The 26,283-nt window shown below is 35.6% G+C and overlaps 2 protein-coding genes and 1 pseudogene across 4 annotated transcripts; 1 reads left to right on the top strand and 2 right to left on the bottom strand.

Annotated features, from left to right (window-relative positions):
* Positions 1-705: 705 nt before the first annotated feature.
* LOC122580985 (clustered mitochondria protein) lies at positions 706-10,530 on the top strand. Its single transcript, XM_043753130.1, has 29 exons — positions 706-873; positions 1,184-1,444; positions 1,958-2,019; positions 2,115-2,304; positions 2,736-2,876; positions 2,962-3,118; positions 3,198-3,391; positions 3,478-3,579; positions 3,656-3,791; positions 3,862-3,990; positions 4,414-4,774; positions 5,050-5,154; positions 5,331-5,449; positions 5,526-5,634; positions 5,721-5,861; positions 5,975-6,106; positions 6,454-6,624; positions 6,706-6,792; positions 6,902-7,036; positions 7,197-7,352; positions 7,437-7,505; positions 7,594-7,752; positions 8,119-8,175; positions 8,288-8,328; positions 8,851-8,970; positions 9,059-9,368; positions 9,460-9,567; positions 9,654-9,716; positions 9,807-10,530. Exons 2-29 carry the CDS (start codon positions 1,201-1,203, stop codon positions 10,206-10,208), a joined length of 4,200 nt encoding a protein of 1,399 aa, XP_043609065.1. The 5' UTR covers positions 706-873; positions 1,184-1,200; the 3' UTR covers positions 10,209-10,530.
* Positions 10,531-14,323: 3,793 nt separating this feature from the next.
* LOC122581746 lies at positions 14,324-16,782 on the bottom strand (annotated as a pseudogene).
* Positions 16,783-16,793: 11 nt separating this feature from the next.
* On the bottom strand, positions 16,794-24,133 carry LOC122580857 (probable pre-mRNA-splicing factor ATP-dependent RNA helicase DEAH2). Of its 3 annotated transcripts, none has more exons than XR_006320898.1 (2): positions 23,788-24,133; positions 16,794-17,478 (listed from the first exon to the last, which is right to left on the bottom strand). XR_006320898.1 is itself a non-coding variant. In XM_043753011.1 (2 exons), the coding sequence occupies exons 1-2, from the start codon at positions 24,022-24,024 to the stop codon at positions 23,113-23,115; spliced, it is 336 nt and encodes a 111-aa protein (XP_043608946.1). In that variant the 5' UTR covers positions 24,025-24,133; the 3' UTR covers positions 23,056-23,112. The 3 variants fall into 3 exon arrangements, 1 of the variants encoding a protein (XP_043608946.1); XR_006320897.1 differs by lacking the exon at positions 16,794-17,478 and adding an exon at positions 20,437-20,451; XM_043753011.1 differs by lacking the exon at positions 16,794-17,478 and adding an exon at positions 23,056-23,211.
* Positions 24,134-26,283: the final 2,150 nt, after the last annotated feature.

Below are 26,283 nucleotides of genomic sequence, written 5' to 3'. Positions count from 1 at the left end.
ATTTTTATGAAAACGGATTTAAAGGGCAAGGGTGTAGTGCCAATGTTTTGGCAATTTGGCAAGTTTTGGCAAAAAACTAACCATTAGGAGCTTGACGCATGGATTTAGCCAAAAACTTGTCAATCTTAGCCGATCCTTGCCAATGTTGAGGGTGTAGTGCTATTCTTTTTTTTTTTTTTTTTTTGCCAATTTGTGCCAATTCTTGCCAAGCCAAAATTTAAAAAAAAAAACGGTCACTTTTGACCAAAAAAAAAACCCGCTCCCAACGCTCACATATCAGGCCCCAATGTTCACTTCCATCGACTAAAACTAGACGACATACCTTGCCAAAAGTTGCTGATTAAACTTGTCGATACAAGCCGATGCACGTGTTATAGCTTTGCCAAATTGCCGATGCTTGCCGATGGTTTTTACCAATAAAACAAGCCGATTACACCCTTGCCCCTAATAATCCAATTCTAACTAAAATATCGACTTTAAAATATTGCATTTCTTTTTCATGGACATCTTCCAATTTCATTTTTGTAAATAAAAACTTTCCACTACCAAAAAGATTGTACTAACTTTTTCCTAGAGAAACTAAATTTACAAATTGAGACCATGTGGCCAATGACCTAAAAGTTAACAAAATCGAGCAAATGGTCACAAAGATTATTTCACCCAATTGAATGAACATAACATAAATAAAAATTAAAATAAAAAGATTATTATACACACACACATACACACACCTCATCACACGCTCGCTCTCTTTCGGCCGCCACACAACACCCTCAATTCTCTTCTCTCAATTTCTTAAACCCTTTTTCCAGTCCCTATTTTATCTTGAAAGATTTCCCCTGCTTTCTATCATCTGATTTCAATCAAATACAGGTTAGTTTTCCTTAAAGCTTTTATCTTTCTTCATATTTATCTATATATCAATGTTTATTCATCTGGGTTTTGCTTAATATTTTGTGGGTTTGAATCTTTTTTATGTTTTATCATATATATATATATATCTTTATATTTGTTCTGTATCTATATATACATATATGTGTATTTGTATGTTGTATATGTATATATTGTGAACTCTTATGAAATGAATTTTTTGTTTATGATAATTGTATTGTATTAGTATTGTGCTTATGTTGGTTTTTGATATGGTTTGTATTGATTATGTTTATTTGTGTTGAGGGTTTAGGTGTTTGGAGAGTAGATATGGCTGGGAAATCGAGTAGAGGGCGGAATAAGAAAGGGTCACAAAACGCTGCCACGAATGCGGCCACAAATGCGACTCAACAGGTAGTTGCGTCGAATGGTCATCCGAAAGAAAACGTTAACTCTGTTGTTGAAGAACAGAAGGTCGATGCTAATGGGGTTCCGCCTTTGCCTGAGACAGTAAATGCACAGCCGGAGGTCAAGGAGCCAGAAAATGCAAGTTCAGAGAACCAGGTTAAGCAAGGTAAAGAATCTTCTGTTGTTTGTATCATATCATCGTTGAGTGTTTGAGATTAATGCCACAAGCTTTTTAATAATGAATGAACATAGGTGGAGTTAAAAGTAAATTTTTTGTTATGCATGAAGGATGATTATGATATACGATAACCATGATGCACACATTTGGTTATGAATGTAATGTATGCATGTTTTTATGTTTGTACATCATATATTCATATACGTTACAGATAGATAGAAAGTACAATTTCAAGTAAATATATTAGCAATAATGATAGTGAGCAAGCACAAGCTTGTGGTTTAAGGGAGAAGGCGATAAAATTATTCTAGCATGTCATATTGAACAGTTTTTTTCTTTCATGCATCTTTGACATCCGATATTTTTTCTATGTGATTGTTTTAGAGTATTGATAGATTGTATGAGTTACACTATTCTTATTACAGAACAGTTAGGTCTATTAGTTTTTCCTATTTCTTGGTTTCACTTAGTCTAGTGTGGATTTTGTATTGTTTGTCGCAGGTGACATTCATCTTTTCCCTGTTCCTGTCAAAACACAATTTGGTGAAAAGCTTGAGTTGCAAGTAAGCTATCTTGACTGTACTTTTTTCTAAGTAGTTATTGGTTTAGCTTTAGCTTTGCATTACATTACAGTTATTAACATTTGTTAAATTCGCAGTTAAGTCCAAGTGATTCTGTTATGGACGTTAGGCAATTTCTTCTTGATGCTCCTGAGACATGCTTCTTTACTTGCTATGACTTGTTATTGCACACCAAGGATGGGGCAACCCATCATTTAGAAGATTACCATGAAATTTCTGAGGTTGCTGACATCACTTCTGGAGACTGCTCTTTAGAGATGATTGCAGGTATGTAACACACTTTTTCCTTACTAGCCTTTAGGAGCAATGCATGATAATAGAGGTTACAAGTTTACCCATTTACTTATGAATAGATTGGTCTTGGTCATATTTATCTTTAACGGTTCAAATAAATATAGCTAAAAAGTCAACTCTTCAATTTACCAGAAGTAATCGAAAGTGTATTTTAGTGCATAAAACTTTCAAGCTAATTTTGTTGAAAGAAGTTTGTTATTGAAATAAACGTCTGTAGTCGTGGGCAACATTAGTTATTTATTAAATAATCTAATCTTTCCAGAGCAGATTGTTTCAGTTTAACCAAATATCATTACCAATTTACCATTTTTTTTCTTGTCTTAAATCTTCTGATCAGACTAATTGGTAGGCTTTTTCGATAACTTTTTTAACATTTATGAGGTTACTAATTTAAATTTGTGCAGCTCTATATGACGATAGATCTATCCGGGCACATGTCCACCGTACCAGAGAATTGCTTTCATTATCAACATTGCACTCCTCATTATCAACTTCACTTGCATTGCAACATGAGATGGGGCAGAATGCAGCTGCAAATTCAGGAGGTTGTTGCCCGGGAATATTATTCTATTATATTTTATGTTTCTCTGTAAGTAGTTCTTTGACCGATTATTTGAAACATGTCTTTAGAACCGGCAAAAACTGAGGTTTTGGAGCTTGAGAACTTGGGTTTTATGGAAGACGTCTCTGGTTCACTTACAAGTTTGCTGTCTTCTCCTTCTAAAGAGATTAAATGCGTAGAAAGTATTGTGTTTTCATCCTTCAACCCTCCCCCAAGCTACAGAAGGTTTGTTTACACTAAAAATACATTGAAGTAAATTATTTTATTAAAATCTTTTCAAGATGTGTTCTATTTTGATGTTTAGGCTTGTTGGGGACTTAATATATCTGGATGTGGTCACATTGGAAGGCAGCAGATATTGTATAACTGGAACCACAACGACATTTTATGTTAATTCAAGCTCTGGAAATATTCTTGACCCAAAACCGACTAAAGCTGCATCTGAAGCAACTACCTTGATTGGACTTTTGCAGAAGATTAGCTCTAAGTTCAAGAAAGGTAAATAAGCATTTTTCATTGGAAAACGTCAATCTATAGTGTCTCATCATCTGAATTGTTGTGTAACTCTTTTCCTATAATTGAAGCTTTTCGCGAAATGTTGGAACGGAAGGCTTCTGCTCATCCCTTTGAAAACATCCAGTCATTGTTGCCTCCAAATTCATGGCTTGGATTGTCTCCTGTTCCTGGTAATTTACTGTGTTCCCCATGTTTAGTAGTTTTTGTTTCTACTGTTATTACTAATTTTTTGGTTGCATTATTTAGAACATAGACGTGATGCAGCAAGAGCAGAAAATTCACTTACTCTCTCTTTTGGGAGTGAATTAATCGGTATGCAAAGAGACTGGAACGAGGAATTACAATCTTGTAGAGAGTTTCCTCATTCAAGCCCTCAAGAAAGGTATATTTTGTTATTGTTTTTTCTTGTCTTGGTCGTATTTGGTTTTTGATTGGGAGGTTGTTCTATGTAGGATTTTGAGAGATAGAGCTCTTTATAAGGTTTCATCTGATTTCGTTGATGCTGCAATAAGTGGTGCTATTGGAGTCATCAGCAGATGCATTCCACCAATTAATCCAACTGATCCAGAATGCTTTCACATGTAAGTAGGATGGAACATGCTATTATTGCTCTTCATTGATGCTGCATGTAAAATGGAGGTGGCGAAGTAAGTGCGTCTGGAGTGTTGTTTAATGGGTCAGGTTCAAAGTAACCTCTATGTTCGTTTTTAAATTAGGCCAAATTGGCCTGACCCATGAGCACCTTTTGTCCATTAAAATATTTTTGTATATTATCAGTTTTATGAATATGATTACAAAAAGATATTTGAAAAGCAATGTTATATCCTTTACTCAGTAAGATATGGGATGATGCAAGTGTTTACTTAAGGCCACTTTTACTGTTTTAATATGTTACCGTATTTATTTTCCTATTAATGAATTGAAAGTTACCATCTACGATTAAATGTTTAGACAACCTAACTTTAATGTTTATCATCTGTTAACAAGTCTGTGTCTGGTTATAGGTACGTTCACAACAACATATTCTTCAGCTTTGCTGTTGATGCGGATCTCGAGCAGTTATCTAGGAAGCAGGCATTAGATTCAAACTTGAGCTCTACTGAGAAGATGTTGAGCAAAATATCCAGTGGAGCGCTCAGGGTGAATGGGGACAAGTCCGGCGAGAATCACAATGTCAATGCTGCCGTGGAGGAGGGTTCTTCTGCACCTACTGAGGCACAGTTGGCCGAAAGTGAACAAGCCACATATGCATCTTCCAATAATGATCTAAAAGGCACCAAAGCATACCAAGAAGCTGATGTTCCTGGATTGTATAATCTTGCCATGGCCATTGTTGATTACAGAGGTCATAGAGTAGTAGCACAAGTGCGTATATGCTTCATCTATTTTACTATCTGAGTGATTGAATATATAGGTATCAAAATGGCAAGGCTGGGTATCTAAGCAAAACATTAATTTTTGTGTGGGGAGGGATATTGGAACACTTATTCTCTAAAATGTTAATATTTGTATTGGTGTGTACATAATTCATTATATTATATTGTTTACTAATAGTTTAATCTTTTAAATCAAACTTGTTTGTTATGTTTACTAGTTTTGTTTTTGCTGCAATTCTAATTCGTTGTCCTATCTTCTCCCAGAGTGTTCTACCGGGAATATTACAAGGTGACAAATCTGATTCCCTTCTGTATGGGTCTGTTGACAATGGCAAGAAGATTTGCTGGAATCAAGATTTCCATGCAAAGGTCAGCAAGAATTAGATTTTACTTAATGTTGGTCGCTTTTCATTGTTTTTATGTTTTAGTATATGCCATTCCAATGAAACTATCTTCTATCTACGTGCATTGCGGATTAATTTTTGAATTGTAATACTTCTATGTGTACATTTTGCAACATTGAGCTGAACCAAATCTGACGCTAGGTACTGGAAGCTTCAAAACGCCTGCGAGTAAAGGAACACACAGTTCTTGATGGATCAGGAAATATTTTCCAAATAGCTGCACCAGTTGAATGCAAGGGCATTGTTGGAAGTGATGATAGGTGATTTCTGGTGACTATTATATACTTTTATTTTGTTTTAACTTATATGCTGACTGTGTAAACTTATGATGTGCAGGCACTATCTATTGGACTTAATGAGAGTCACTCCACGTGATGCAAATTATACAGGAACAAATTCCAAGTTCTGTATCTTGAGACCAGAATTAATAACCGCCTTTTGCCAGGTATTAATTTTGTACATGTAGAACAGTACAAATAGTTTTCAGATAATTTTGGCTCATTTTTATATTTGTGTGGTGTATGTGAGAAGGCTGAAGCAGCAAAGAGTTCAAAAGATAAGCACGAGACGCAGGAAACATCTGCATCTGCAGACTCTTCTACTGTTGACAATGTTGAGCAAGAAAGTCTAACCGAAACTGCCAAAAAAGCAGTAACCTCTGATGCTAATCAGGTAAATATCTACCTTTTTTGTTCATTCGACGTTTTCAATTTTTTAAGAGCCAGGGGTTTGATTTATGCTTACTTTATGGAATGGTAGGCAATAATTACTATTTTTTTATGCAGCATGATTCGGGAGATGCTAAAACAGTAGTTGAAGAATCAGGATCTAAGACTGCTGAGGTGGCACATAAATCCGAGGATATAAGGTTTAATCCTAATGTCTTTACCGAGTTCAAGTTGGCTGGCAGTCCTGAGGTAATATTGTTACTTCTTAGTGAAGTGTTTGGATTTGTGTTCTCAAATTAATTTCCCGGTTACCACGACTTGTAGTTATCATAATCAGTTTTAATTTTTTTTAAAGCAGATTATGGCTGTTTCCTGTTTGTATCTGAGTAGACAACTTTTTTTTTTTACTTCTCTTGCTTTTCTCTCAAATACTTGCTGTCTTCCAAATAATAAAAAGCTTGTTATCTGGTTCAAAACTTTAAACAACCAAAAAATCTAAATCCCCCTTGTCCCAATTATTCAAGTTATCGCATATTTATGTTATGGAGCGTAATCTACCCAGTTTTCTTTACATCTGCTGTTTTGGAAATTAACAGGAGATTGCTGCCGATGAAGAAAGTGTACGGAAGGTCAGTTCATATTTAAAGGATACCGTGCTTCCAAAATTCATACAAGATCTTTGCACACTTGAAGTTTCACCAATGGATGGCCAGACACTCACTGAAGCACTACATGCCCATGGAGTTAATGTTCGATATATTGGCAAAGTAAGAGCAATAAATTTTCTGAATATATAAAGATAATATTATATTTGAATTACAAATCACCGGTTTTATCATTGTTCTTAGGTAGCTAATGGAACAAAGCACTTGCCTCATTTATGGGATCTTTGCTCGAATGAGATCATCGTTAGATGTGCAAAACATATCCTTAAGGTTAATCTAGTGTTTTATATATTTTCTTATTGATAGGTATAATCATAATATCTTGTGTATTTATGTCTTTAAATTAAATTATGTGATTGATTTTTCTTTGGTTATACAGGACATCTTGAGAGATGCAGCAGATCATGACATTGGACATGCAGTTGCACATTTTTTTAATTGTTTGTTTGGAGATTGCCAGGCAGCATCTGGGAAAGGTGTTGGTAATAACACACAGTCAAAAAACCAGAAGAAGGTCAACCATCACTCATACATTCTGAAAAATCTGTTTTTGTTGCTTCAAGACATACCTTTGTCATTAACCAATCAAATCCTAACGTCTCAGTGAAAGATATACGTTGGAATTCAAATGTACAAGTTTCACAGGCTAAAATAGTAAACAAAATGTGTAACAGGACATTGTGGGCAATCAAGCTTCAGGAAAATCAACAAAGGGGCACTCAAGGTCGAAAGTTGTCGGCATTACTACTAAAAAACAAGCTTCCTGTCTGAATCTCAGCTCTGAAAGTTTGTGGTCTGACATCTTCGAATTTTCAAAAGCTAAATATCAGGTAATGGAATCTTATTCTTTTGAGAGTAATTTAATTCCTAGTTTTATTATTATGTTGTTTCTAATATGTGTTTATTGTTTGCAGTTTGAATTGCCGGAGGACGCAAGGTCTCTTGTGAAGAAGATTTCAGTTATTCGCAATCTTTGTTTGAAGGTAAACATTATTGTTTATTTGTATTGTTATCAACAACTAATTTCTCTTCTATCTTAATGGTATCTATTTTTTTTAAATTGTGTAACAGGTGGGGGTAACCATAGCTGCCAAAAAGTATGATCTTAGTGCGGGAACACCTTTCCAAACATCCGACATATTGAATCTTCAACCTGTAGTGAAGCATTCAATACCTGTATGTCAAGAAGCAAAGGAGTTGGTTGAAACAGGAAAAGTCCAGTTGGCTGAGGTTAGTAACATATGTTATCAAGCGGTGGTAAAAAGAACAGGTTGGGAGGGTTGGGTATAACTAGTGAAAATGGTTTCTGATTGTTTGATAGTTTGTTAAATATGATTATTGAACCTTTTTAAAAAATGATACTCTAGTTTTCTAATAAGCATTTTATGACTGTGTAATTGAAAGTAGAAAAAGAGTTCTATTGTTTGAATTTTATCATATAAAAGTTTGTCGTTTAAATGAATTCAAAATCACTTATGTCTGGTATAATTCTGCATATAAAATCTGAGAAGTAAAATCTTGAGTCAACCACTATGCTTATATGGTTCAGATTGCACGAATTTGTTCTTTATGTAATCAGCTGCTACATACTTTCAGGGAATGCTTAACGAAGCATACACTTTATTTACAGAAGCTTTTACCATACTTCAGCAGGTATGCGTTGTAATCCATGTAGTCTCGTACTCTCGTGGTGGGTGTAGTCGAATATTATCCCGTGTCCATTTAAGTGATTTTGTTTTCTGTTTTGTCCACTTATGCAATGCAGGTCACGGGTCCAATGCATCGTGAGGTTGCTAACTGTTGCCGGTATGATTTTTCCTTGAAAGCCGAATAATAATAAATTTTTATTTTGACACTTTTTAGTATAAGTGAAGTGACTATCCCCAACCATTTACTTATCATTGCTTATTTTGGCTTAAGTTTATTGGTGAAGGATCAAACGGGTAAAAATATTAATTAAGCTAACAGGGTATTCGGTGAATCAGTTGAAAGTCACCCGGTTTGTATTTTTTAGGCACACTATCTGTAACAATACAGGTTTATTGACCATAGTTAATATATAAATTGTAGCTTAAAAGTTAAAGTTCTTTAAACATAAAAGTGTTCGCATGTTGATACGAACCGACATCTACGTGAACAAAGTACTGCTTTGACCATATCTGTTTGACCTGTTACCCTACCCGTTTGTTCTGCAAACTCTAGTTATCAGAGTTTTGCTTCTTCTAGACATCTCCTTGTAAGATTTGTTGAAAGTTATGAAATGGTCATTTTTGTTGTAACTAAAGAATAAAAGATTAACCTAACTTTATTTAATTGTGCTTCATATAGTTACCTAGCGATGGTTCTTTATCATGCCGGAGACATGGCTGCGGCCATCATGCAGCAGCACAAGGAACTTATTATAAATGAACGGTGCCTTGGTCTTGACCACCCTGACACAGCTCACAGGTGCCATTTTTGCATTCTATATATAAATCTAGAATACATCAAAAATAATTTCATGCGATTACATTTTTACTTTTTGCAATTTTTGCAGCTATGGGAACATGGCCCTGTTTTATCATGGACTTAACCAATCAGAACTTGCATTGCGACACATGTCCCGTGCACTGCTTCTATTAAGCCTGTCATCTGGCCCAGATCATCCTGATGTTGCTGCAACATATATTAATGTTGCTATGATGTATCAAGATATAGGAAATATGAATACGGCTCTTAGATATTTACAAGAAGCATTAAAAAAGAATGAGAGACTTTTGGGTGAAGAGCATATACAAACTGCTGTATGCTATCATGCACTTGCAATTGCATTCAACTGTGTTGGTGCCTACAAGCTCTCTCATCAGGCATGTTACATAATTGTACTCTAGAAGTTGTAAAATTTTGTAATACCATATTATTAGTATTTTATTCATTGGTAAACATTTTACTGCACAGCATGAAAAGAAGACGTATGAAATACTTGTAAAGCAACTCGGAGAGGATGACTCGAGGACTCGTGACTCGCAGAACTGGATGAAAACTTTTAAATTGCGGGAAGCGCAGGTAACCATACGTTTCTTTCATTTTGTTGACTGGCTTCAAATATAACTATTAAATATTTTTTCTTTTTTATGATACTGTTTTCACAGTTGGCAGCACAAAAGCAGAAAGGACAAGCTGTTACTGCTCAAGCAGCATTAGATATTTTAAAGGTAGTCACAAACCCCATCACATACTTTGACAGGTGTTCTTCGATCAAAATTTCAAATTGTTTCATTGACCACTGGTGTTTGTTTGTACAGGCTCATCCTGATTTGGTACAAGCATTCCAAGCAGCATCTGTTGCGGGTGCTTCAGGTAATGGCGGCAACAATAGTGCAGTTGGCGGTGAAAATCGGAGTGGTAGGGGTGTTGATGAAAGATCTGCCCGTGCTGTGACGGAAGCAAGGAAGAAAGCTGCCGCCAGGGGTCTAGTAATCCGGCCACATGGTGTCCCAGTCCAGGCTATGCCACCACTTACCCAACTTCTCAACATTATTAACTCTGGCATGACACCTGAAAACACCTCCAGCGACAACACTAATGGGGCCACTCCTGTTGAGCCAGCCAAAACGGAGCAACAGGGTCAGGCACCAGTTGGGCTAGGTGTAGGGTTAGCCGCCTTGGACCCCAAGAAACAGAAGCAAAACCAAAACACGAAGTAAGTCTGATTTTTTAAATTTTCTAACGTTTACTAAACTAGCGAGTGGAAAGTGTTATTCCTGGTTTTTGGTTCCTGGGAGTATGAGGATACTGTGTTGGATCAAGTCTACTACATTGCTAGCTGTTGGTACATGCCCGATGGATGATGTTGAGATTTTAAAGGGATTTGAGAGAACTAAATTCTTTTTTGCAATAATTATTGGCCATGAAACTTATAAATTACGGTTTCTACTGTCACAAAGAGCGAGGTTTTTTTCGCTTTTTAAGTTGTATTTTTGACGTAATGTAAAACATCTCAATGTTATGAACGATGTTTTTTTTCTAGCATCGTAACTACAGTTGATTTAGAAGCATAAAAGTTCTTTGGCAAATGTTACTTGTGGTTCGGTGACTACTGCTAGACCACAGTTATTGATAAGCTTAAATTTAACGTGTAATTTTTAATTTTGTGGAGCTATAAAAGAAAGTTTGTGATGGGAATTTTTTTTTTTTTGAACGGCAAGTTTGTGATGGAAATAAACAGATGATTAGTAAAATGTTTAACTATTTAGGCCTTTTTTGGGTTTTTAAGTCGTATTTGTAAATGTATACATCATATTTATTGATGTTTGAAACTGATCAAATTATTTAAGAACCTTATTTGGTTGGAAAAAGCCATTTAAAAAAAAATTGATTTACTTCTATTTATCACTTTGTGCGGAACACTTCAATTCACCTTGACAATGTTACTATTGTTATGTCCCCGTTATTGGTCTCATTGATGGTAGTTAACCTTTTATGTGTTTACATAGATCTGCTTTTTGATGACAAACATCACGTGTAACTATGTAAGTGGGTACGTACTACGTAGTATGCCACGTACATAGTTTGTAGAAGAGGTTTAACCACATGTAAAGGTCTTATGACATTTTTCCTCCCATTTTTTTTGACTAATTTTATCTAAACTTGAGGACTGCATGTCACATAATCTTTTTATTTTTTAACCTGTTTTTGTAAACATCATACATATTTACATAATGATAAAAATCTATATGCTTTTACAAGTTGTTATACTTAAAGTACAGTATCAATTACCTTTTACTCTTTACAAGTTGCTATGCCTAAAGTACATTATCAGTTACCTTTTACTCTTTACATATTACTTTGCTTATTGTACATCTTCTAAATCCTAGAAAGTTCCCACAGCAAAACCAACTACTTTTATCTAAATTTCTTTCATTCCCTGATTTACCTTTTTATGTCTGGCATCTTCTTTTTACTTCACCATAATTCTTATACTATTGTTACTACATCACTCTCCATATTCAATGATATCCATTACATACAAGATTTGGAATAAAGTTACATATTGACCCTACGTTGTTAATTTATATCATTACGTTATCTGTGTTATATCTTCATATACTCATGCTATGTCAGTTACAACGGCAGGTTTAAATCTCATGGAGGGCTTTAATTCTTTAATACAATCAACAAAACAAACAAAATTATATAACGTACTTGCTTCTTAATTGTAAAGATTTTTAGGTTTCTTCATTAATTGTTATGTTATTTGATTTGGGCCTCATGTGATTTACAAATAATTTTTAGGTTATTGTTTGCTATCATGTTAACGTTGTGAATAGTAGGTGTTATACAATGTATCTTTGAACTGCTTTGCAATGTATAGTAATCTACATTATGTAAACGGAAACTTTACCTTTTTGTACTAATGCATCTACAACTTCCCGCCGCAACGCGCGGGATAAGTATCTAGTTAACTACTAAAACTGCATGTCACTCTTTTTTTATTTTTTCGTTAAAAAAAAAAAATCCTAAAACTGAATATATAAAGATAACATAAAATCAAAAGTGAATCAAACATAAACATATATGGTGGCGCTTTAGAATGGCAATGGGAAAATAAACTTGAATATATAAAGATAATATAAAATCAAAAATGAAACAAACATAAACATCTACAGTGGCGCTTTGGAATGGCAATGAGAAAATAAACCCGCGATCCCTGGATTACAATCCGTTCATTTTTTTTAACGATGGAATATATTAAAATATACAGTAATAACCACTAGCACACTGTTGGATTATTTGGAAGACGAGGAACGACTGTATTTTCTCAAACAAAACCCCCTCCATTCGCTTCGCATTCAAGGAAATCAAGGGCCTCACCTTTCAATGGCTCTCGAACAGATATCCCTGTTTCTATGACTTACTTCCCCTGTTTATTTTGTTATTGTCTTGTACCTCTTGCAAGGTTGGAGAACTCGTGACTCGGACTCGACTCGGCGAGTGGGAGTCGGGAGTTTTTGGAGACTCGGACTCAACTCGAGGAGAACTCGGATAGGAATTTTACATACAAACATAAGTATTTGTGAAATTATATGTAATAGAAGTATAGAACTTTAAAAATATCTTTCAAACTACAAATTTTAGCATAATTGTTTAAAAACGATAACATAATAATTCAAAACTTGAAAATTAAACGTATGATTAGTTGATAGGATCACATTTTATCATCATTTTGTGCGTATCAAGGTAAGAGAACTTATGACTCGGACTCAACTCGGCAAGGTGAGAAGTCAGGTGTTTATTTTGGGTTTTCGACCGACTCGGAGGAGTTTTACAACCATGACCTCTTGTTGAGGTTACTTTGTAAATCTTATTCCGCCGAGCCTCTCGCTAGATGCTTTGCTTTATCAAATAAAATTTGAATGTTTAAAAAAAAATAAATAAAAAAAATAACCACTAGCAAGAATGCAAGATACTAGAAGCTAAAATGCACATTTACAATCTAGAAATAAAACAAAAGAAAAATAAATTTATCTCACGAACATGAGATGCATAAAATTATTAAAACCTCCAATCATTGATGCAAACCAGTAAGAGTGGTTCATGATTAAAAGAATGAACTCCATGAGATCATCTATCTGGGCACTTTTCGGTCATAAATAAGAGCTGGTTTTCAACCAATCCTCCCATGAAAAGCTTTGCTTCTTGAACCTGCTAGACAACCAAAAGTAAGAGTGATTGATGATCGAGTAAAAAAAAAATAGCATCATTCCGAAACCTCCAGAACTTCCACCAAGTGACATAATAAATTATGGTAAGAACAATCTGTTTCGTTTGTCTACGTTTGTAATTCCCGTCCACAAACTAAAGAATGTCCACGAAATCAAGATGGAGAGGAATAGTGATGTCCAGCCATTTGCACATGGAACTCCAAACTTTTGGAGCAATTCGACACTCAACCAATGAGTGATATAAAGTCTCAATTCCATTACTACAAGAGGGGCAAATAATTGAAGTGCTATGAATACCTCTCAGCCAAAGGTTGCATCTAGTTAGGAGACGATCATGTATAACCCTCCAAGCATTAATGTTAACCTTGTTGGGAACAATTCTATTCCATCTAGTAGCCACATGATAGGATGGCAAAGAAATAGAGTCAATATGTTTACGGATTCCACTAACTGAGAATTCAGCTACACCGGCACAAGACCATCTCCAACTATCTGGCGTATCAACAATTGTGACTTGAGAAACACAACTAAAAGTCTGATTGATTAATTCTTCTTCCTTACCACCACGAATATTACTACTCCAAGACCAACAAAGAGTATCCCCATTCCATCTATTGGCAACTAAAGCTTGTTTAGAAAGTAGTTTCCAAAGAAAACCGCCGTAAAAATTGAACAGCAAGCGACTAATTTCAAAGCCATATATCCGAGTATCCGACCAAAACAAGGTACTTTTTCCATCCCGAACCACCTTGTGAATTCTATTTATTTATTACTTATTCATAAATCTTCATGCCATTGAACTAGAGAACAATTTATGCTATTTTTGATGCCATTGAACTAAAAACAATTTTTTTTTTATTTGAACAACAGTGGTAATTGGACTCAGCGGCATGCCTCTTTATCGTCCGGTAGAGATTGACCACGTCACCAGCACAGTCAATCTGAGGGCATGACTGGCGGTGGAAGTCCCACTACCGTTCTGAAAGAAACTAGCTAATGCTAGAGAAAACCTCTATGCTCCACCTCATTGGCAATTTATGTTATTTTTGATATAATTGGTTAGTTGTTAACCGAAAGTTAATTTGTACATATTGATATTTCAACTTAATAATAGCGACTAATATAATAAATTTTGTGATATATTTTTTAAACATCGTAATCCCCAATAACACATTAATCACATGAAACAAATCCATAGGGTTTCATGATAAATCCGTGGATCTACACGTAAACAGGATATCTGCAGGTAACATGCATGGGCAAAATATGTAATCCCACGGACACGGTAACAAGCAAAGGATATCAGCGCCATTACCCGTTCGTGCCATCCCTACGCTGATATGCGTGGCACTGCTGCTCAATCAACAATGCCAAAATCTCCTCCACATGGTCCATCCGGCGAGAAAGGCTCTCAAGAGTCTCTTCCTTGCCTTCTTCCCCTTTCTTGTAAAGATTCTCCAAAACACATTTCTCTTCACATTGTGGGAAGTTCTCAGGTTCACTGGGTGGGGCTGTATCAACAATCCTGAAGATAAAAAACACAAACAAAACAGAATAAAACTGCTGTCACATGAATATAATAAGTTATCAAGAAAAAATGTATTGAAGTGTTTGGACGTGCTTTAAGCGAGAAAGGCCGTTGAGGGTCTCCTCCTTGTCTTTTTCCCTTTTCTTGTAGAGCTTCTCCAAAACGCGTATCGTTTCATATTGTGGGAAATTCTCAAGATCATAGTAGTGTGGGGCGATATCAACAATCCTGAAGGTAAGAGACACAAATAAATTAGAATGAACTATTACATGATTATACTAGGTTATCAAGAAAAGATGCATTGAAGTGTTTGGACGTGCTTTAGGTATTTATAGTAGCAGAATCAAATACAATGCTCAGCCTTTTGGTATATATACTATATTTAGACCCGTGTCAAATACACGGATTTTTTATGACATGAAAGTTAAAATTAAATATATGTAATTCAAAATTAGTTGTAAAAAATAAAACCATAAATGACATCATCAATTTTTAATTTGATAAATCGAGAGCTATAATTGGTTAATAAGCTATTAGGTCAATTGCCATTTAGTATATACAAAGATAAAGATGATTAGAGACCATTTTTTTAAAAAAAGCAATTAATTATTCAGCCCCCATAGGATAAAACATAGGAATAAAAGTTTACACCAAACATTAAAAACGGATCATTGTAACATCAACCTGCAATCATCATCTAATCAATTTAAAAAACAAAACCAAACATCAATTTAGGGAAAATGACTAACCATTCCCCACGAACATCTGTATCGGTACGAATGAAATTCCTGCTTGTAAACTCATTGTATATCACCCATTCAGGCTTGTGGTCCAAACAATTTGATGGGTGCAAGTGAACCACCTGTATATTCAGGACATATTGATATAAGTTTACACTTTCCAATCCGACCACGTTTCACCCAAAAAACAATAAAGAACTCAAGGAAACGGACACATACTTCATTGTCTTTCACAGTCTGATATTGTCCACTGCTACCAAATGGGCAACCTGCATAAAATACCCTGCTAGCATAGCTTTTCTGATGTTGATGTAATAATCCCGGCTGATAATATCCGTGCTGCATAACTTGAGGTTAAACCGGGACATAATACGAGCTAATTGCTCCCTCACATTATCAGCATACTTAAGTGCGCTCCGATTCACAAAGTTTTCATCGCACCATGATTGACCTTCATCTAAAATAACATAATATGAACAATAATCGGTAACATTATATCAAGTGTGTTTTAATAGTAGATAAAAGACAATATAAAACATGAGAATAGGTAACTTACTATTTTGCTTGTAAGCGTGATATACGTTCAAAAGTGTGAGATGATCCCCATCAATGTGTCCAAATCGAGCTTTTGCCTCATCAGCAGCCTTCTCGGCTTTTCTGGGCCGAACAAAGCAACTGGGTGCTAAAGAAAAAATTGGGTTATCACAGAAGAGACTCATGATATGTCAGTCTTCATAGAGAAAAGAGACCACACCATTTGCATCAGCTAAAGACACGTCGAGGGGTTTTTATAAATTCTATGGTGCATGCCACGCGGGAAACAACAGTTGCTGACGACAAACCTAAGAGACGTCGAGGGGTATTTAAATGTGCATTTTGAAAGTGATTATGTAGTTTAGAATGTTTTGGTAACATATATTTGTTTAAACACCATGATATCAGATCATTTAGAGGTCACCGGGGTACCGTTTAAGGTTACATATTATCTCTAATAGGGCAAACAAAAATATCAAATGATAAACATGTTAAACGTGTGGAAAGCCATCTAAAGTGTATTCTCTAAGCAAAAAACCACCTTAATCGTTTTAGTAAGAAGAAACTTCTAACTATCATAATAATATAAATTTGAAACCATGCTTGAGACATCACTCATGTTATTATTTTGGTTTTTTGGGAAAACACCAAAAATGACACATCAAAATTGTCAGACGAACACTAAACACATTTCGAATTTTTTTTTTTTTTAACAGCAGTGGTGATTGGACTCAGTGGCATGCCTCTTCATTGTCCGGTAGAGATCGACCAAGTCACCAGCACAGTCAATCCGAGGGCATGACTGGCGGTGGAAGTCCCACTACCGTTCTGGAGGAAACCAGCTAAATGTTAGAGAAAACCCACATGCCCCACCTCATTGGCAAGGACTTCCCAATATGCCTTTCAAAGGTTTCGAACCCGTGACCAACATTTGGCTGAAAGACATAAGGGACATTAAATGTCCAGTTGGGCTAAATCCCAAGGACAAACACATTTCAAATTTTAATCTTTAAAAATGAAGCACATTCAAATACACCCCGCAAAACAAATTATTACAGCTAGATATGTGATTCTGATTTTTCTCTATCACAAGACTTCCTTCCAATGAGCACATTTAAGCAATCCCTCCCCCTCTCTAACCACATACTCACGAGTCACGTATCACCATATGCGGAAATAAGGTCCATGCAAAAGCATGATTAAATAAATTCACCAATATGCAGCCACATATCTTGACCTCACATCCGCTACAAGATAAAACAAAATCCATGAAAAGTGAAAGATACAAAAATGTAATCTGTAGCTGATAGCATAGCTGAGATAGAAAGAATTTTGTTCGAACAGTTGAATTCTGGGCTCACAGCAAGCATCTTCCCCATCTGAGGATCTAGTGGAAATTCACTCATCATTTCACCCAATTTGGTCAACTTTCCTTCATCATCCAATGCTCCTAAATAATTCAAAACCTCCAATGCACGCATCACAGCCTTAGGAACAGGCGGATGTATAAAATCAAGATGAACTAGATCATCAACACCAAGTTTCTTGAGAGTAAGAACCCTATTTGCAAGGTTTGAATGAAGAATCTCCGGATAGGTCTAAGGCATAAGGTCATTATTAAAACTTCTTTCTGTGTACAATCTAAAACATTTACCAGGTTGTGTGATATGATCCCACATCGGCCAAGTATGGGATTGGTTGGTGGTTTATAAGCCTAGGTGTCCCCTCCTCATCAGAGCTAGCTTTTGGGAGTGAGTTCTACACCTAGCTTATGACATGATACGAGCCTATTATGGGATGGGTTCGTATCAATTGGTATCAGAGCTAGCCCTACCTTTGGAGGTTCTAACGCTTGGAGTGGTGGCCTATGGAGTGGTGGCTTGGACCCAAGGAGAAGGGTGCCAACCGTGACCAACATAGCCGTGACCAACGAGGACGTTGGCTCTTCAAAGGGTGGGGTATTGATATGATCCCACATCGGCCAAGAATGGGATTGGTTGGTGGTTTATAAGCCTAGACATCCCTCCTCCTTTGAGCTAGCTTTTGGGAGTGAGTTCTACACCTAGCTTATGACATGATACGAGCCTATTATGGGATGGGTTCGTATCATTGTGTTCTTCCGGCACAACCAGATCTCTGGTGAGCGATTAACTTCGATATTGGAGAAACCAAAAACGAATCGACGCGATCACGTGGATCATAAACTTTCTGCTTTGCAAAACCTGAGTCTATGACATACACTATACCATCAATGGTTATAGATGTTTCAGCAATGTTTGTTGAAATCACAATCTTCCTACCAGCAGGCCCAAACTGAGTCACCGGAGGTGGAGCAGGCTCGAATATCTTCTGCTGCATAGCTGCCAAGAGCGTCGCATGCAAAGGAACGACTTTCACAGGCCCCACCTGGTTTCCCATAAATTTCCAAGTTTAGTTAGAGTTTGTGAAAAGCATACTTCAAGACAGTTTTCGCACTGCTGTAATCTTCAAAACGAATGCTAGCTGTAACCTACTTCTTCTCCAATTCTGACATCCGTTTCCTCTGCAACACGACGAGAAACAGACATTGCAGCCACCCTATTAGGTTGGGTGCAACCAACCATGAACTTCGTCCGTCTATATGCGCTCTCTAGCTCAACAGTTTCCAAGACAAATTGAGGGATCTATTGGTCACAATAGACCTTTGACAATTAGATATACCTAGTGTTGTGATAAGCAGAAAATAAAGATGCATAATTCACTAAAATCAGATAAGCAGAAGCAGAAACATATAAGAGAACATAATTTTAACTACCGATCGAACAGCTGGTTTACATCCCCTCTTTTGTTTTTGACTTATTCTACTACAAATAGACACAAATACTTCTTATTGATACAGTGACACTACTAATCGCTAACTAATTTTATGTCATTTACAAATAAAAATTTATCCTCCTAACGTATAATTTATTTTTTTAACTTTCACTGTCGCATAGTGCAAATGGAATCACAGACGGCTAGTAATCATACACCCTCCATCCCAAAACAAGAGTCCACCTTTGTAACTTAGACTGTTCCAACAATATGTGTCTACCTCCATATTTAAGACTACAATAACTTATACTATCCTACCCTTAATAGACTTTCGTAAAGTTTGCGCAAGAAATATTATTACAACTTTATTCTGGTTATTACACAATGCAATGCAATTCCAAAACTGCACTTCTTTTAGTACAGAGGAAGTTATCCCTTTATCTAACGATAACCACAAGATTATTGGCAGCAAAGATAGTTTTCCACATGAAAGCTGTAACACCCCGAGCTAGGGCTCGAAATATTACGGAAATCATATAGCACAAGGAGGGATTATCGTAGGCAACTAAATGACATTAATGAATTCGGTGAATCCACAACAAGTCAAATATTCAAACAATGCACAAGGAGCAAATGACCATCAAAGTTTACAAAAGAGAATTCTAGAGATGGCTATCGATCCTAAGCATTAATCCAAAAGTGGGCGTATGAATCCTTGATCCATAAAGTCCATGCCCGAAACCAAAAGCTACACCAGATCATGCATCACATCCTTGAACCACCTAATTACCTGAAAAGTGTTCTACAAGTCAACACGAGGTTGGTGAGTTCGTAGTGGTGGCCCAAGATGAACCACCGACCATACCCACATGTCATAAAAACAAGAACAATTATCACATACAAGTAGTCTTACACGTCATCCAACCAATGCATCACTATATAACAAACGTATAAGAACAATCAATGCAATGTCAATGCCATGATGTGAATGATATGCATGCCAAACCAAAATACATATAATATGTAGGGCCATTATGCCATCTATGCAACGATACTCACAGGTCATCACCATGACCATTGTGGCATCTCAAAAACGTCGGCGAATATACGTCTATAACCTGGATGACCAACACCAGTGTATACGTCTATACCTGGATAAACACATTTGTCTCAACAGACAACCAAATCATCTCAAAGCAACCAACACAATGCAAGCCCAACAATCCATCAATCCAACATCCAATAACCAACAATATGATCAAACTATACATACATACACTTGAGAGGGCTTGCTTTCAAAGAGTCCTCGATGTTTGTATACAGGGTGTACCAGCGGCTAACCCTCCACATCTCAAACCTTTTGAACGCGAAGTCGACTTCCATGTATGTACATCTAATCTAAATATAACCTTTCTCAATACCAACATACACAAAACATTTCAATGATTCATCCATCAATCATCATTCAATCAACAAACAATTAATTCAAACAAATAAACACACAATGTACACTTTTCAGCCCGAATCTCAATAGAGTAGGGAGATACGAACTCACCTTGATTGGCAAAAGAGGCTAATATCGAATTAAGATGAGATTATAGGTGATTATAGTGCTCCACGCGTCCACAACCTAGTAATGTTTACAAGACATGCATTATTCACCAAAGACGATTCTCTAACTAGGTTTTAGCTTTAGTTTATGGCTTTGAAAGACTTTCGGGACCCAACATGGTCGTTAGGGAGGTCATGTAATAGTTTGTAACCAAAATGAAGTCGCCCCAAGGTCGCCTCATTCTCAAACATAAGTTATATGTTTATTTAGTTTATGTTAATGTCTTGAATTAGGTTCCAAAGAGGACACCCAACTTTAAACGACTCGTTTGTCATGTGTAGGGCACCAATAAGGTCATAAGAGTACATTCCGGAAAGGTCGGGACGATCCTAGGATGTTAGAACTAAAGCTAGGAAAAAGTTAAGTGATTTAAGCCCCCAACTGCGCCGCAACTTATCGCTGCGCCGCAGCTGAAAAACAGACTCGTGAAGCTGCGCAGCAGCTCACCCAGTTCAGCCTCAGCAACCCATTTCGACCTAAACACACCAAAACTAACCCATAACTCATTTTTGACACCCAAAAATCGATTTGTGAAGCATCAAAACTCAATATGAAGCATAATTAAGCATGTTTACACATGAATAACCCAAACCCACTTTAAAATCTTTCTTCAAAACACCAAACTCAAGTTCAAATTCGGTTAACCCATTACTAACCCTAGACAAACCCTAATTCGACTTTTGACCCGATTTGTGACCCGAAAATGTTTTGGCACAACTATAGGTACATTTACTAACATGAAGTGAAGGTCATAGAGTAGAATTTACTTACCAAAAGCTTCACAAATCCTCAAACCCGAATTTTGATTCAAATGAGGTCATTTCTTACACTTTGGAACCCAAGTTTTTGATATGAAGTTAAAATGGTGATAAGATTTATTATTCTTGCATTAACTAAGCTTGAATTTCCATGAACTATGAATTAAATTAGAGAGAGAGAGTGAAAGGAGAGTGTGTTCTTGGGAGTAAAGAAGAGAGAGATAAGAAGAATAAGGGAAGGAAAGGATAAGGTGGGTGGGGGTTGGGTTGACTAAGGTGGGTCATGGGTCAAGACTTTGATCCATGGGTTGACCCGTCAACATAACTAATTAGTTCAAAACCCACGACATTACATCTAGCACACCGTCAACCGGCTCATTGAGTATACAATTAGTCATTTAACCACAAGATGGATTTAAAGATATCATTAACTACTATAATTCATAACATGATACTTAAAGTCAACGGGTCAAAATTCATGGATGTTACAAAAGCATACCACCACACCAAAACATGGAATTGTTAAGGAGCCGGTATCGTCCTCGAACTCCACGAAAGTATGTCTCTGTGTGTGTGTGTTTGGGGTTTTTCTTTTTGCCTTTTTATTAGTAAAGAGCACAGGGGCGGAACCAGAATTGATATTGACCCATAGCACATTTTTCCACTAGCCTTGTATGCGTGCAAAGTAACCTTAACAATTGAACTGTTACGATTTTTAAGCGGTTTTTAAGGATTTTTCATTAATTTTAGCATTTTATAAGAACATTATCAATTTTGTTAGTTTTCATTTTTCATTTAGTGGCACAAATTACATCTCTATAAGTTTTTTTGCTATAAAAATCTTTCAAAAGTTTAGAGTCTTCCACATTGATCGATATCCCAAATTTATTTTACGAATAGCACCATTAAAAAAACTAACATATTTGAAAAAACAATTACAACAAATGAGTTGAACGGACCAATAGCTCGGGCTACCCTCCTTTAAAGGTAGTTCCGCCCATGAAAGAGCAGTGTGACTATTTCGATAAAAAGTGGGTTCCCTATGGTCTGGATTCTGCGTAAATCTGACACTTCTTTCAATGTATTTGCGCTTTTTCAATGTTATTGTTACATGTGCTCTAATACTCCAGCGAAAACTTTCAAAAACCACATCGCCAAGGTGGCCAAGAAAAGAGTGTGATACCCCGGTTAGGCCGCCTACATATCAGTCAATTATCAAAGACTTGCACTCCTCGGCCAGGGCGTTATGGGTCACTGGACCACCCTTGAAGGAAAATGGAAGATGTTTCTAGACAGCCTATAAAAATTATTGCAGAACCCCCTTAAGGCCTTAAGAAAACTTAATGGGACCCCCTTGGGCTTCAAAATTAATAAAACCCAAATGAATTAAGCCCACAAAAAGTCAGAGAACTAAATATAACTAATGACTTGTATTCACTTATTGACCAATGTTTTGTGTTCTTCTTTGTTGAATGGCCCCTCACATGAAAGAGAGAGGGATGATAGTTGTTATAATATTATATTTAAAAAATACTAGACAATACCACAACAGTTTATGCAATAAAAAAAGTTTAACATTTTAACTGATTGCATAGATAGTATTTATACAATTTTGTTTGGTAGTTTATGATATATTAAAGAACATAAGTGGTGTAATAGATTAATGGTGTGTTCTTATATTTTTTTTTACTTCACTATTTTGTGATCGCTTAATAATTTTTCTTTAGCTCTTTTGACTCGTCGGGTTTTTACGGCCATTTTAGTTTTTATTCTTTTTTGCCTAAACCAAGTCATCTGAGTCAAAGGCTAAGGACTCCGTTGACTTGGAAATTCTAAATCCACAGTAAACATGGAAAAACCTCCTTCATTTACTGATTCTACACACACAAATTCATATTAAACATCGAAATCATTTTTACAACTATCCAAATACACAGCAATACAGCATATACATAATCTCCTCATTGTTCGAATCCTCCACAGGTAGATATCTTGGGGGAAGCACGGTCACGGACATTCCCTAGTTAGGTCACATACACATGGGTAAGGACTCACCAGGCTGAACATGTAAAGGTTTTGAATAGTGAGGAGATTATGTCTGGAAAAGTGTTACAAACATAATCTCACCCCCAATTTTTGAAAGTGTTACATAATAGTTAGTTGCGAAAGTACGAAATTGTCCTTAATGAACACCCTTTGGAAAGAGTTATTAGAATACGTACTCACATTGTGGTAAATTAATCAAAAATAATGATACTATTATCATTTCCCTATTAAAATTATCCAATTTGTCTCTAATAAACTAGTAATTTACACCCTGAACCCTTATCTTAATAATTTAAACAATTCCTTATTTTTAAAAATATTTTCACTATTACCTTTACTTTAACCTATACAACTTGACACTGCCACCAACCACCAACAATAGTCGTTGCCAGCACCACCCATTCCGACACCACTAAACCACACCGTCGCAGAATTTTGCGGGTATCATGCTACTTATAGTTTATATATACATATACACACACGTACATACATGTAAACATATACACACAAACATACATACATATATATATATATAAAAAGGTGAGCTAACCTGAGTAGATTTACCACAACCAGATTCACCAACCAAAATCAAAATCTGATTCTCTCTAAACTCTTTCAAAAACTCATCTTTTTTACGCCAAATTGGCAAAACCTTTCTCTTTTTCAATATCTCATAATATCTGGGGGTATACACCCGTCCATTCCATCTATTGATCTTCGCCGCCGCCGCTGTTCCGTCGTCCCCCAAGTCAAATAAATTCACCTTCCGTCTCCTTTCTGTCCCCATTATTTTGATTTTGATTACCAAACTTAGATTTGTTAGATTATTTTGATTTTGATTAAACCCTATCTTTAGATTTTCTGATTATTTTGATTGTGTAAATTCAACGAGTTAAATGGCATGGCAGTAAAAGTAAAAGTAAAATGGTGCTATACTGTTATATAGGCGGGGTTGAATTCTTTTTTTCCCCTTTACGAGATAAGTTATTTTTACGTTCTGCGTGTTTTATTTTTATAACTTTTTCTAAATAGTATAAAATCCTAATTATGATACTCGATGACTTTAATTTTGGTCCAATGCATAAAAGTATGTTACACCATCATAACAACGATGTTTATAAGAGGTGTAGTGACCCGAAGAGTGTTTATTGAAAAAGTATTGATGTGAGTAGTCATATGTTCATTCTTCGTCAGAGGAGTGAAAAAAGTAAAAGACAATTTACTTTATAAATTATTTGATTATTTGTAAGAAAAATGAATATATTATTCTATTACGATGTCAAGTATGAAGTTGGTTGGTAGTTTATAAGTTGTTCCCTTCTCTTTTGAGCTAGTTTTTGGGAGTGAGTTTTACACCTAGCTTATGACATGATACCCGTCTATTATCGGAGTGATGGCCTATAAAGTGGTGGCTTGGGCCCGAAAAAAAAGAGGTGACAAATGAAAACGGAGTGATGGCCTATAAATGGTTATTTTTTAAATACTCAATTACATTAATGTAATATAAAGTAACACTTAATGTCATTTTGTGGTTCTTAATATTGTCTTCGATAGTGTATGGAGAAGGTTAAGATATACACACTTTTACCCCTACCTAATAGACCACTTCTAGTATGTTAAAGGTAGAAAACGACATTCAGCTTTTGTTGTGTTTAATTATTTAAAAATAAAAAAGATTAAAATAATAAGACAAGTTTTTATCAGTTAAAAATTGATGATGTAACACTGATATGATATAAAAAGATAATATCATCACTGAAATAACAATTTGCTTTTCATTTTGTACCCATACACTTGCATGGACTTTTTTATTGTACTGTTGCTTAACAAGCTCTCAAATTTTGTTTACATATACATATTCTAATGTCATTCAACATCAAAAATTGTTCCGATTAAGTCGTTAAAATTTAGAGATTTTGTTAAACGAAGATAAAAAACTTTTATTAAGGTGCATTAAATAATTATTTAAGTTTTGATGATCATAACCATATGTGAACAAAACTTGAAAATTCATGATCATTTTAATAAAATTTTGAAAGTTGGATAGCAATAATAACAAACTACAATTTGCATTTGAAAATAGATCTTAGAAATTCTTCAATGCAATAAAAACAATTCGTCATGCAATTTATTATATATATAATTTTGGAATTTGGGATTCTTTATTTACCATTGGCTTTTGTTTTTTTTTTTTTGTTTTTCTATTTTTGGTTTAATTTCATGAAAAGTCTTTATACTTTATACAACTTTATAAAAACTAGCACGGTACCCGTGCGTTGCGACGGGATACCATGGTAAAGCCTTGTTATGTCGTTTGGGGCTGAATGTGAGAGCGGCGACGATGTTTCCTTGTGAGCGGTGAAGAAGCATCAGCAAATGGTCTGTTTTTTGCCATTCAAGGAGACATACAATGTAAATAAGATCGAAAGGTTTATATACTGATGATGGTAGGTGATCACAATTAAGTAGGTGATCAATAGTCGGTTTATATAGTGACGATGTTTCCTTGTTATGTTTGTTATTTTGAATTTTGAAGTTATGTAATTGATAAACACAAATTAAATACTTACCATATGGGACGTTTGACTATGTGCACATGGGAATTGTGATCAAGAACCTAGATGGACTTTTGAATTTTGACGTGCATAACTAATTGCATATACTTTACTAAATTGGACTAATTGCATACTTACCAAAGGGGACGTTTGTAACGTGGGGTATAATAGACATTTTCTCCCTGTAACTTTCAACAGGGGCTATAATTTTTAATAGGTAGTATAGATGATGAATCACATGATTAATATGATTTATGCATTTATGTAATTCAAGTCCTTTTTGCCACTTGAGACTTTTTTAAATTAGCTTATGCTTTTAAATTAGGTAGACATTTTTTCGTACATTTTTTTTGCTTTTACTATTTATTATATAGTGGGTGTTTTTATTTTACGCTTACTTTGTAAAAGTAATTCTATAAAGATACTATGTTTCTTTTACATAAAACTTTGAATGATGTTACTATGTGTTCATTCGTGTTTTTATTTTTGTT

Source organism: Erigeron canadensis, chromosome 9, assembly GCF_010389155.1.
Source record: "Erigeron canadensis isolate Cc75 chromosome 9, C_canadensis_v1, whole genome shotgun sequence".
Taxonomy (NCBI): domain Eukaryota; kingdom Viridiplantae; phylum Streptophyta; class Magnoliopsida; order Asterales; family Asteraceae; genus Erigeron; species Erigeron canadensis.
The sequence above is the reverse complement of the archived record's forward strand: the minus strand, read 5'-3'. Positions and strand labels throughout refer to the sequence as shown.

Coding starts and splice junctions, on each gene's coding strand:
- LOC122580985 (XM_043753130.1), top strand. CDS start 1,201: ATGGCTGGGAAATCGAGTAGAGGGCGGAATAAGAAAGGGTCACAAAAC. Junction 7,753..8,118: donor GAAAAGTCCAGTTGGCTGAG/GTTAGTAACATA, acceptor ACATACTTTCAG/GGAATGCTTAACGAAGCATA. Junction 8,971..9,058: donor CACCCTGACACAGCTCACAG/GTGCCATTTTTG, acceptor CAATTTTTGCAG/CTATGGGAACATGGCCCTGT.
- LOC122580857 (XM_043753011.1), bottom strand. CDS start 24,024: ATGGGGACAGAAAGGAGACGGAAGGTGAATTTATTTGACTTGGGGGAC. Junction 23,212..23,787: donor GTTGTGGTAAATCTACTCAG/GTTAGCTCACCT, acceptor TGACCTAACTAG/GGAATGTCCGTGACCGTGCT.